At 39.0% G+C, this 12,496-nt stretch overlaps 2 protein-coding genes across 5 annotated transcripts in view; both read left to right on the top strand.

Annotated features, from left to right (window-relative positions):
* Positions 1 to 12,496, top strand: part of mRpS23 (mitochondrial ribosomal protein S23) — a 240,514-nt gene that overhangs the window by 214,532 nt on the left and 13,486 nt on the right. The window lies entirely within an intron of this gene.
* Positions 263 to 12,285, top strand: LOC135944275 (uncharacterized). 3 transcript variants are annotated; one of them, XM_065491109.1, is made up of 11 exons: positions 263 to 493; positions 8,282 to 8,666; positions 8,753 to 8,875; positions 9,101 to 9,193; positions 9,277 to 9,776; positions 9,829 to 10,000; positions 10,177 to 10,275; positions 10,336 to 10,495; positions 10,664 to 10,782; positions 10,888 to 11,187; positions 11,251 to 12,285. In XM_065491109.1, the coding sequence occupies exons 2-11, from the start codon at positions 8,286 to 8,288 to the stop codon at positions 11,275 to 11,277; spliced, it is 1,974 nt and encodes a 657-aa protein (XP_065347181.1). In that variant the 5' UTR covers positions 263 to 493; positions 8,282 to 8,285; the 3' UTR covers positions 11,278 to 12,285. The 3 variants fall into 3 exon arrangements, with proteins under 3 accessions (XP_065347181.1, XP_065347183.1, XP_065347182.1); XM_065491110.1 differs by lacking the exon at positions 263 to 493 and adding an exon at positions 6,446 to 6,566; XM_065491111.1 differs by lacking the exon at positions 8,753 to 8,875.

Below are 12,496 nucleotides of genomic sequence, written 5' to 3'. Positions count from 1 at the left end.
AAAAGATGCGGGCGAGTGATGAATTCGCGCACAACGTGGACGCAATGGTCCGAAATAATCGCGATTGGTGATTCGCTGTCGGCTGGTAATTTTACCGCCGTTGTTTTTCATTTTTACAACACTGAACGCGTGAATGGTGGGGCGCGCAGGGGAATCTGCATTACCTGCCGAGCGCATAAACACACCGCGCACGGCCGTTCCAAGAAAACCGCTACGTAAGAGGTCCAATGCGCGGAGAGTGGGGCGCCTGCGAGGCGGCCGCGAAACCAGCACTCGCTCACGTCGCAGTCGAGTTGTGTACGTCAGCCGCCTCTACTGAGCAAAGGGTTGAGCAGCGTTGCTCTTTTCTACGGTGACTCATCGTTGCACGATTTTCGCTTTTTATCGGTCGCCAGTCGAGACCGAGCGTTCCACATTTAAAGTCGCACCCGGACTATGCGGCTGGACTGATTGCCGTCCGAGAGCCGTATTTTTCAGCCCCACATTTGGACAGGTATGGAAAAATCTGCCAGCCTTCTAAATTGGCTGTGCTGGTGCCTTTCACATTTTGCCTATTGACGCCATCTAGACGCGCGCTGCACTTGTAATGCTGTTAGCCCTCGGACTGAAAATGAGAGGCATGTTTAATTAGCTCTCGAAAATCGAGTTTCTGTGGGTGGTATTTGTTTAATGCGTTTGAATTTCTTGGCGTCATGTACGGCTCATTACATTGACGTCATTCGCATTCGCCGTCAAGTGGCAACCGGCGTCTCTGATAACAATAATTTTTTTTCCATCCGGCTACTTTTGTATCAATTCGAGTGCTTGACGTTTCAAAGTACTTGCGTTTCACATTTGAGTGACAATCTTCTCGTTGAGATATTCAAAAGCTTCTCTTTTATTACAAGTAGAGAAGAACAAAATATCCATGCTACGCTGTCATGGCAAGCGGCAAACCGGTATTAAGTAATTGCTAATAAATTGCGATTTAATTAGCTGCGTGTTGTAAACTTTCATTCCACAGCTCTACTTTCTTGGAAGTCTTATACCAATCCTTTTCTGCGCTCGCCTCAAATAATATTGATTGAACCTGATATTATTTATACATAGCTTCTCAGTTTACCAGGAAAACACGAAATTAAATTAAAAAATCTCCGATCATCTTCAATTGAATGCCAAGAACCAATTTGTGGAGGTTTATGGAATAGAATACAATTTGTTGCTTTATATATTGAAGCTCTATAATTGTAAGCTGCTTTGAATAATCGATGATGGCTTGTTTCGGCAATTCAAATTGTCCATTGAAAAAATTAACGTTTTTACCATCAATATCTGAACTTCACAGTTAGTTTCGTTAATTGTTGTGCTTTTTGCTCTATTTTCGCAATGCTATTTATTTTCGAGGTATTTATTAAATGTGTATTCCACAGTTCAATTGCGTCTACTTGGCTCAATAAAAAGTCACCGCTCAAGCATAATTGTTGGGACGTTTGAATTACACGCAGCCTATCCCCCTTTTACCTCCCACATCACAAATTCTAATTATATGCAATTTCATAAAAAGCGTCTAAATTTTCTTGTCTGTTAAAATTCACGTTTATAATAGAGGTGCCCGACCCTCACTTTCCAATTTTTGCTAATTGGCACTAATTTGGACCAGAACGGAGGTTTTTCCTCTGGAAAAGTCAACCATCTTTGTTTGATCATGTTCAAGAGTAAAAGTCTAGTTTATAGGTTTCTTGAGATTATTTTTTCTTATCATTTTTGTTTACCAAGTTCTCTCAGTCAGTAAAGTCTCAATATATTTTCTTGCCCTCATAGTCTGTACATCTGATAAGTTTTATTACCATTTTCATAACAATTTTTCTCAAGATTATACGGTGTAAATAAAAGGTACAAATTCTCTAGGGCTTTAAGAGTCCATTTACCTCTCAAGCCAATTACTAAGCAAAGCGAGCACAAATAACACATAACACATGTGTCAAAGGGTTGAGCGCTCAAAGGGGAAAAGCAATATGAGACCGATGCAATGCAAGGGGTCGCTCATTGTCAGTCGAAAAGGTTTGCCATTTGCTAGAGAGCAGGGTGAATCATATTGCGCTCTTTGAATATTCAACCAGGTTTGTGCGACTAAAAAAGTTTTCGCAAGAATTTCTCCTAAAGGAAATATTTGCCACGTGCTTGCGACAATCTCTTAAATAATCGTTTCAGATGGACAGAGAATCACTAATGAGCAGAGTCCATTTGTTTGTCTGTGCTGGGATTTCACATGGATACGCTTAGTGATCCGCCTCGATGGCCACTGGCTTTGAGCCAACAAAATGCTAAACTCAACCTCCTTTTAAAGTTCACTCAGTCAGACTCCGAGATTTTCAGAAGAACTTGCCTTTCTAATCGCACTCATTGTCAGCTTAACTCAATGCGGTTGAGGTATTTTCTTTCCGCACCAAGAGAAAAGATATTAATTTGTAGCAAATTTAAAATTTCTCGTTGTCTATTAATAGTTTAAAGTTTGAAACAGATACTTTATTGTAGATTTGAAAAGCATCTCTTTGTAAAACCTTAGAAGTGAAACACGATATGACGATAGCTCCTGGTGGGCTGCACAAGCTGCTTCCAAGAAACTTTCCGGTGAATATTTCAGTAGATCTCATTTCCCACTCTTCACTTTTTCCATTCAAAATTCATGCGCTCGCGTAGAAGGCAAGACGTCTTCGTAATTAAAGTTTGACGAACATCTCGGGGATATAAAACAAAAAATAAGAATATGGCATATGGCTGAAACCCTCTGAGCGCTCCTCGAGTGGGCGGATATCTTTGTGCTGAAATACACGTCCGCGAAAATTATATTACAACTCTCCAGCAAGGCAATCTGCCATATGCGCATCATTTTAACTAAATTTTGAGTTCATGTAATTATTATGCAGCGTTGCTCTTCATTGTTAACGAAGCGTAATTCGAATTTGGCTTCAACAAGATTTGCATATCATGAAATGTTACGTAATTCAATTATGTAGAAAATCTCGTCTTTGATCATGCAGGCTTAACTTTTTCACTGCTAACTGTTGTAAATCTACCATCCGACCCATCCTCTAAAAAGGGCAGGAGGTAGTCTTTACTATGTAGAAATTATCGCATTGTGCAATCCATGGATTTTTGACAACTGTCCTACTTGATATGCGAATCGGGGATCAGAGATCTTGTGTTGATCGCGTGAAAGCACACACTTGCGAGTATGTTTTTTATTACAAAGGAATTATCTGTCAAAGACATACATGCCCGAACGTATACAATGCGAAATCAGCGCCAGATCGGTGCTACTTCAAAGGGACAATGCGAGCAGGAAAGTTTTCGCTAATAACATGTTGCACACCGGCAATGGGGAGGCCGCACCTACAGCGCCTCGGCGTCGCCTCCCATACAACCATCAAGCCCAATTCAACTCACCGTTTTTTACCTTGCAAAAAAGTCTCCTTGGGGACCATAAATGTATATATACAAATCGTGGTTCACCCCATAAAGTGTAAAAATAAAACTTGTTTCTCCGTTTGCCATTCTTATTAAAGCAATAATCGCTCTAAATACATTCTCAGAGGAAGAAATGTTTTGAACTTGGCACACGAGGCCAATTAGTTCAAAAACCAAATTTGAGCATAACAAATTTGCACAATTCAACACTCTAATTCGAGCTTTCATTTGCATGAACAAAATTTAGTAGAAAGGTAAATAAGAAAAGTCTCCATGTGGCAAACTTCACCTGTTCAATAAACAACCATTAAAGCCCGAATCGTTTCCGTTTTTCCAGCACAAACATTTTTGACTACCATGGGAATATTAAGTTAGCGAATAAGTTGGATTTACTTTTGTTTTTCTTTAATTTGCAAATTATTCCATTTGTTAATGTATTCAGGAAACTAACTATGTACAAACCATGAGTTTTTCTACTTCACAGTGGAGTAAATTTAAATAATACGCATGAGAAATTTAACCCTTCAAACTTAAAAAAACGAAAGCTAAAATTTTAATTTTCTGGAATTTAACCAGCATGATATGGATGAATTCACGCAACAATTTCATTTGAATTATAAATAAATAGCCTTATTCAACAAGCCTTACTGACACTTGGAAAAGCAAAGCAATGATGAAGATTGACGCGTGTCTCAAGAGGCTTTGTGCTTGCCCAACGCGTCTATTGATTTTCAGCATTTTCGTTTAAATTAAATGTATTCAGTTTGGCTCAGCAACGTCGTGCCTGGAGCGAGCGTGAGCGAGCGGCCTCCGCGCATGTTTCCACCGTCGTTTTGATTAGATGGGGCTCTTCTACAATTCCGTACGAAAATTTGCCCTCGCCCACACACATCTGATATTGCCTGTAACTAAATGTGCCACACAGCGCATTTCATCTCATCGTCTAAGTAAATAAACAGCTCGCGAGACAGTCATATTGAAATTGAAGTTATAATTTCTCGTGCGTAATTAATTGTTATTTTCATTGAGTGTGTAAAATTAAAAATACCTCAAAGCACTGCTTAAAAGATGGGATTGTCAAAAAACTAATTGCTCGTGAAGAATACAGCATCCATTGTAAAAATCTAACTAACTGCAGTTTTACCCAATCTAACAACTACTTTGATTTGATGTGCAAACATGAGTGACAGTAAAATGTGCATTTTTAGGGCATAAAAAACTACAATTTAACCATATCGGCACAAAATTTGTGTTCGGCAGCAAGATCTGATTTAAATTCTTATCAATAGTAGACCATTTAAAAAAGTCTTCGCCCAAATTTCTGTATCAAACAAAAAACCGGAAGCAAAAATTGATCGGAAATGGTGTATATTTTTAACCATAGCCAATCAAACTGTTATCGATTGCTGCGCCTGTTTGGTGGCAGAGAATTTTCTTATACAATGGGTTCCAATCAGCTATAGGCCAGTACATAAAGAAAATTGTTAACGCGAATTTGAAAACAGCAACGTTCCTAGAACAGTCTGACGTTAAGAAGATATTATTATCATGTGGCATATTTATGGAGCCGCCGGAATATTTATGAGCTCCGCACGCTCAAGCCCCTTGCACATGGACGTGTACACAACATGTTAGCTACAATGAGAGTCTGAAAAAATAATAACCAATTCAACCGCTTCCTGGAAGTTCATGTGGTTTTAATCGCGCTGCCAAAATGCTCAAGCAGGCGAACAAACGAAAATGCGATGCTGCGGAACGCCTGTAGATTCGCCAGCAGCGACCAGCGAGCAAATCCATAGCGAAAGAATTATTTAGCCCACAGTGAGTGAAATCAATAGTACTTTTTTATTGCTGCTGCTTGGCATGTTTTTTGTCGGCATGGGCCAGCATTTCTTTATTCGCTCCTGCGGCGATCGTGGACTAGAATGCCATTCGCTGTAATGACTGGGAATTCCCTGGCAAGTGCCAATCAACTCGTAGCGCAAAAATCGCAAAACCTTGACTTGCCTTTGGCTCGGTATTAAAAGGATTGTGGTGGACTGCGGGAAAAGTACCCATTGCTTTTGAGCCTCGTTGCGTTTATTGAATTATTACTTCATCCGTTGCGGAATAGAAATGCAAGATATTTTGAATTAAATCAATATCTTTCCAAGAAAGAAAAAAAATTGAGCTAGCGTGGAATTTCCTTTTTTTTTCGATGACTGCCATTCGAGAATAAAACAATTTTCGTTGAAGAAATATAAATAAATATCTCAAACATCCGTGAAATCATTCGCCTCCATTGCGAAATTTTCTATTGAGGGGAAGACATTGTCTCTTATATAGTCTGTCAAAAGCACTTTTGTTTCAAACCCATATTCTACGCTAATTAAATGCTTCCTGTATAATTGCGTCTGTCGTGTTATGGGCGCAAGCAGGTTTCAATAGTGGGTATTATTGTTCAATCCCGCTTTGGTGCTTACAGTGAGCAGCTGTGAATACTCTCACTTAAATATCTATATTTACATAAGATCATGCATTTATTTTTAGATTTTTAAAGCATTTGACTTTAATTTAAGATCCAATACTCAGTCGTTTTCCCATATAGTGTCATATAAAAAATAAACCTTATCTGACTAGAGGGTATTAAATAATATTAAGGAATTAATCAAATGATATGAAAGGGAGCGTAGATAATAAAGGTGCGCAGGACTCCCTAGTTCAATAGAAAAATCGATAGCTCATATAGTCAACGCCCAGTTGTAAACTAAACAAACTCATGCGTCTACTTTGCGAGAGCCACTAATTGAAATTTAGCGACACGACCGGTCTATTCTCTACGGTGTGCAAGTGCAAACATAATTTGCAAGACCTGTCGCCGCGGCCAACACTTTAATTATCGCACACAGGAGGCGCATGCGTGGCTCGCGTCCGACGTCGCGCAATTCCTGGCAACTTTGGCGCCTGCCAAATAGCGTGTTTTATATATTTTATTCACTGTTTGGTTGCCACAGCAACTCGCGCTTGGTGCTCGCCTGATTCGTGGATTTCGCTGCCAAAGTAGTCGGTCGGTGTAGCCGTGCGGGTTGCCTGTCTCATGACGAAAATTGGCCCATGGTGAGCAGCGGCTCCTCCGCTTGGTGAGTTTCTTTCATGCCGCCTTCATCTCACTCTCATGCATTATTGCGGGTGACTCACGCACGCTGTGCGGCGGCTGCTGCTCGGAATTTCCTGTTTCCAATCTCGCGGCCTGGTCCGTCGTTTGGCAAGCTCAATGCCCCGCTCAAACGCCCACGCATCTTTTTTGCGTTTATTCAAAGAAAAACTTGCGTCTGATACAAGATTGCTAGGCTCACGATCGACCTCCTAGGGTCTGCTGCTGGAACTTCATTAGCGATTAAAATTTTTTGATAGCAAGTAGTGCAGATAAAGATCATTGCTTGTACTCTAATTTTCTTTAATCTTTTGCCAAAAGAGCAAAAATTAGTTAGAGAGTTAGCACTCACGCTAGAATCTGTAAATTGAAATTTTTCCTATACTTTTTGTACCTGCAGAAAACTCATTTTTTTCAAATGCCTACTCTTTGCGGAGAGGTTTTTTAATGTACCAAGATACAAATAAATATGAGATGATTCAATTTAATTTAGTTTGCAATTTAAGCAAGCATACCGCAAAAGCAAATTTTTTATTTTACACTAGATACTTGTCCACAGGGGCTGCGTACTTCAATTTCCACCAAATAGCAAAACATTGTTACAATCAGTATAAAAAAGGAAATCTTTGCTCAATATTTGTTCTTTGAACTTAAAACAATAGTTTTGTAAAAATTCAAAAATGCTTCCTTCACCCATGATTGGACTTGTCAGTAATAATGCAAAACCCTATAATAATTACTTTCTACGTTTCTCATGGGATATTTTAAAATAAAGTGACCGTAACTTAATTATTTATTCAATAGCAAATAAATACAAAAAAAAAGAACTTTCATACTAAATACTTTTATTTAACTGTGCTATAATTCATGATAAAATGCCGCATGTGGTCAAGTGTACTCCACAAGTTGAGTTTTTTTTTCTATTTACTTCTCTCTTTTCCTCATTTGAATCCACAGCATCCTTTCGCTAAATATCAACACTGACACTTTTCCTCTTTTATTTCTGTCTCGTGCTTCACTTTGCATTTCCTCTCATCAAAATTGTTGGAACGCAGTTTTTAACATACTTATTTGTTTAAAGAACACTTGCTGTGCTTATGCCAACGGAACTTTTTAAATCCCTGAGTTTTTACTAAAATACTCAGCATATTGTACCAATTTTATTCATCTAGAAATAATTTGCTTGTTGTAAACTGTGATAGGGCTCTTACTGTATTGAACCCAGCTCGCACTTCGAATTTATCTGTTATTATCATATCAACTTATACAAAGTATGAACTTAGGGTGTAATTATTATAAAAGGGGCCGCGCGCGGAGTTAATAAAATGATAAAACACTTTCGTTGCATCATTTAATATTCTTATAATATTCATATTATTATTTTCTTTAGTGTAAAAATTAGTTTATTTGTAAACTTTTTCCTCTTCCGGTAAAAGGCCCCTCGTTTTGATATGACTCTCGCCAGTAGACTTAATCGAGATAAATAAATATTTTCCCCATCCGGTAGTGCCAATGATAATATTAATCAGAGACGAAGCCTGTTAATTTGGCTGAGAACTCCAGACAAAAACCTCTGTCGCTGCTAGAAAGGCAGGAGATCACTCTTCCAAAGCTTGACTCTAGTGCCTGATACAAACACTCATTGACAGAAAAAATCAAGTCTCGCTAGATTTGGCTTAATCTCGTGCCTGTCTGTTGCAGAGTGATGCGGTTCGAATCGAACTTATCTCCCACAAAGATGAAGACGAAGAAATCTGCTGACGACTCGGGCGTCGTGGAGCTGGAGAAAAAACTAAACGATTTCTCCCTAGTCGACAACAAGAAAGAGGAGAAAAACAATTTTGAGGCAAATGACCTGGACGGTTGCAAGAAAGAAAAAGCTGAGGAGCCGATCAAAGTGAAGGAGGAGATTGTGAAAAAAGAGCCCGAAGATAAAGTGGACGAAGCTGCAGACGCCCTCAATGACCTGTCCATAGAGCCAAAAATCGAGGACAATGAGGACGAAGATAGAGTTCCCCGAGGGCCCATTGGAAAGCACGATTTGCGTGCCGAGAACAGAAACACGATTTTACCCTACATAAACAGAGTAAGTTGATCAGTTGTGTTTTTTTTTTGTGATCGCATGATGCTCACGCAATATCCGTTTTATTTATTTTGCACTTTTTCGGGCAGTTCTCACAGGGTACACATTTCCCCCTCGATACTGCGGTGGAGGGATTGTTGTATGGATATTACGGAGAGACACAAAATTGCACGAGTGATAACACAAACAATCGCTATGGAAACCAAGCCACGGTGCGTCGGACTAATCTTATGAACAACTAACCACTCATTGGCTTAAAGTCTGTTTTCCTCATTCGCTCTAAAAATGCTTGAGTTCGTTTGCTCAAACATACTCTCAACCCCTTGAATCACGGGTTTAAATTGAGTATATATGCCTTCTTTTCACGTTTTCGGCTGATTACATCTGGATAAAAAAATCTCGATTTATTTTAATTGTTTGTTGTATTGTTTATACAGCACTTAACAGTCGGAGGGACAGTCCAAGTTCACCAAGTTGTGACGCCAGTTGCCATCCCTCAATCTTTCCCTCCAAATGATTTCACAGATGAGGTACGCGCACGTCAAAAAGATAATAGTTTTAAGTTATCTCATGCGATGTCCATTTCATCCTATTAATTCGTTTTAAATTCCAGGCTACATTAACAGAGATGACAAACTTCTTGTTATCTGCGACTACTGAAAACCCCATGGCTCTGCAGGTTCTCAAGAGTTTAACAGATTCATTAGGAGTTGATGAGGGGATTGAAGAATTTAGTGGATCTGAGGGACAACTATCCATTTCTGGCTCTCCTCCTCAGAACACTACTTACCTCTACAGTCCAGGAGTCGTATCTCCATTCTCTTCGGGCTACGAGTCTGGCACATCCTCGCCATCGCACTCGCCACCTCGCTCAGATGAAAATTATGTGCCAGAGCCGATCCAGAAAATCAACGATCGGCGGACCGCTCCCAGAGACATTTTGCCAAAGCTCGATTTAGGCATGCCCATCCAATCTGAGTTTTACCAATACATTTTGCACTTGAACGGAAACAAAGTGGAAAATTCCGCCATCCAGAACTACACGCACAGAATTTACTGGAAGGGTAGCTTGGACAAATTCACCTGCGCCATTCCTGATGGAGACGGCGACACGTAGGTTTAGTGCTTTATAAAAAAAATTAGTCCCTGACATATATGTTTGCAGAATGCTGATGATCTACCTTGCCAACCCCAAGTCAACGCAAGAAATCGCTAAGAAAATGAGGTACACCACTCATCAAGAAACTGTTTTCCGGCTGTTCAGCATTTTCCATCTGGTTGAGCGCTTCTACAAGGAATGCCCTGCGGCGCTTGAGGCTCAAAATAATCTTTGTCAGGTATATGTTCATTAAAATATTTCCCCAAACATTCGCTTAATGAAACAACAAGGAAAATTTGATCGAATGTGCGTGGGCACTTTGATAAGAAGGATTTATGAATGGGCTGACATCACACATCGATTTTTATAATTTCTTGGAATTCCATTGACGTTGACATTTTATCTTGATTGCAGTCCGTTATCCACTTGGCCGCGAGTAATTGCTCTGAACACCCATTGGTGGCAGCCTACGTTGCCGAAAAGCTGGAAGCGAACAATTACAACTTCAACCAAGTTAGTATATTAAATATTATGTGTTTTGAAATATCTAATCAATTTGCAAAATGTCCTCAGAATTGTTGTGCAGCCAACTGTTTCATGCAGGGCAGCGGAAACCTGCTTCATTGCATCGCGCACAACGGAGATTCCCATGCGGAGGTGTTGAAGAGCCTGCTGCAAGTGCAAAAGCTGCGAGAGCTGATCGACTCGCCCTGCCACCACAATGCTTTTTTCAGTGAGTGTCTTTGCTATTTATCTCTCTTGCACGCAACTTTTTACACACGAAACGTCCCTGCGTTTCGTGGAACATTATCATTAAAATTGCTGTTTGCCACTACAGGCGTGGCTTAATGACATTTAAAGTGTGTATCGCGTGACTTAATAAATGATATGCGCGTTTCAGTGCTCACACCCATGCACGTCGCCATCAAAGCCCAGAACTATGATCCTAAGGGAGCGCTCCAATGTCTGAAGACCGTTGAATACCTGATCAAGGAAGGTGCCAGCTTCACCAAGAAGTCGGTAAGCGCTCATTAAATTTAAACGCATTGAATTAGAACTCCTTCCCACCACTACTTCTTCGTCATTGTGAAGCATTTTAATGAGAAAATTTATTTAATTTTCCAGTTTTCATCGCCAAAACAAATTGCGCTACACATTGCTCTTCAAGGCAAACCAAATTACGAGCTGGTCGAGTTGATTTTGCGTTACATGAGCGCTACCGAAGTGAATGTTCCTGACTCGGAAGACAATCACCCGCTCATGATCTTGGCCAAGGCCAGTAGCCAGCTCGACGACGATGACGCCCTCAGAATACTCAACCTGCTTCTTGAAAAGGGCGCGACGCCCAAGAAGGTGGCCGCTGCAAAAAAAGAAGAACTCTTCTATGAATTTAACAAGAATATTCAAGATACGTTAATTCAGTTAGTAAGTGTATTTATCAATAGATGTGTCTGACTTTGGTGCTAAATATTTTGGTTTCTGTTCCAGGATGTTGCAGCTGCTTTGAAGACCTAGCTGCTTTAGCGTGAGTGGACATGGAATCTCCTAGCAAAAAATTGTATTGAATTATGTGACTCATTGTTTCTTGCTGTTAAGTACTTCGGCGAGCTTGGGAAGTGCAACACACCTTTCCATGTATATAAACGGATGTGTCATCAATGTGACTTAAACCTGCTCAAGTTAGCACTCTAAACGATGGTGTTAAAAACTTATTTTTGATCGAATCAGAATTACTCATTTTTCATATTGAAATTATTTGTTCATCAAGCAGGTTCAGTTGAAGGTGTTATATTCTTTGTTTTATGGCCTAGCAATAGAAGAGTATGTACAAATCTTATTTTCTTAAGTCCTTATTAATCAAAATAATGTTAGTCCTTTGTAATATTAGGCATAAGATTTCTTCATAGGCATTTTGATTTTAAGATATTTAAAAACTAATTTTTCTTACCTGGATTCTCAAGCTTGAAAATCTTAAATTTTATGAAGTTACAAAAAATACGTTGCATGTTGACAGTCAGAAAATTTTATCTTGTTGTTGGACAAAATGTTTAAAAGTTTTAAATGAAAAAAAAGTGAATTGTGAAAATATTGCCTTGCAAATGTATTTTGTCTTGTAAATTATACCGACCATTTGTTATATAATTATACCATCGAACCGCAGAAGGCGCATTTACAAAAATAGTTCTGAAAATGTTCTGGCAAATTTACAAAATTGATCATTTTGAATCAATTGTGATTCTTCAATGTGGTTTAACTTTTAACAAAGGCATAACCTTAAGGAGTTAAAATAATTCAATAATGATATTGCTTGTGAAGTATTTTGGCTTCTTCAGCTTGTAATTTTCTCAAAACGAAAGTAAATGACAGCAGTCGTCATAATTCATTCTTAAAGTGTTGGTTTCAGTACTTTGGCAAGCCATATCTGTTTGCGTAAGATTTCAAAAATCAGCAAATCGATTAAAATAAAAAATATTTGTACCTGGAATTTAAAATATGTAAAAAATATAGTGTATGGTCTTAAAACCTGGTATTGTTTAATTAATGAACCCTTCACAAAATCCCATTTCCATTGAATCATTTGGAATTCTGGAGAAATGGAGTAAAAATCGAACATCTTGTCCCATAAATAATTAAATTATGAATGTTGTAAGAGGTTGAGCATGGGACATTTCTGTAGAAATACGGAAAAATAGACAGAATAGATGATCGGGTCACTAAACACTGATAAACCTTA

The sequence above is a fragment of the Cloeon dipterum genome, chromosome 4 (genome assembly GCF_949628265.1).
Source record: "Cloeon dipterum chromosome 4, ieCloDipt1.1, whole genome shotgun sequence".
In the NCBI taxonomy this organism is placed as follows: Eukaryota; Metazoa; Arthropoda; class Insecta; order Ephemeroptera; family Baetidae; genus Cloeon; species Cloeon dipterum.
This window is presented reverse-complemented; position numbering and strand designations above follow the sequence as displayed.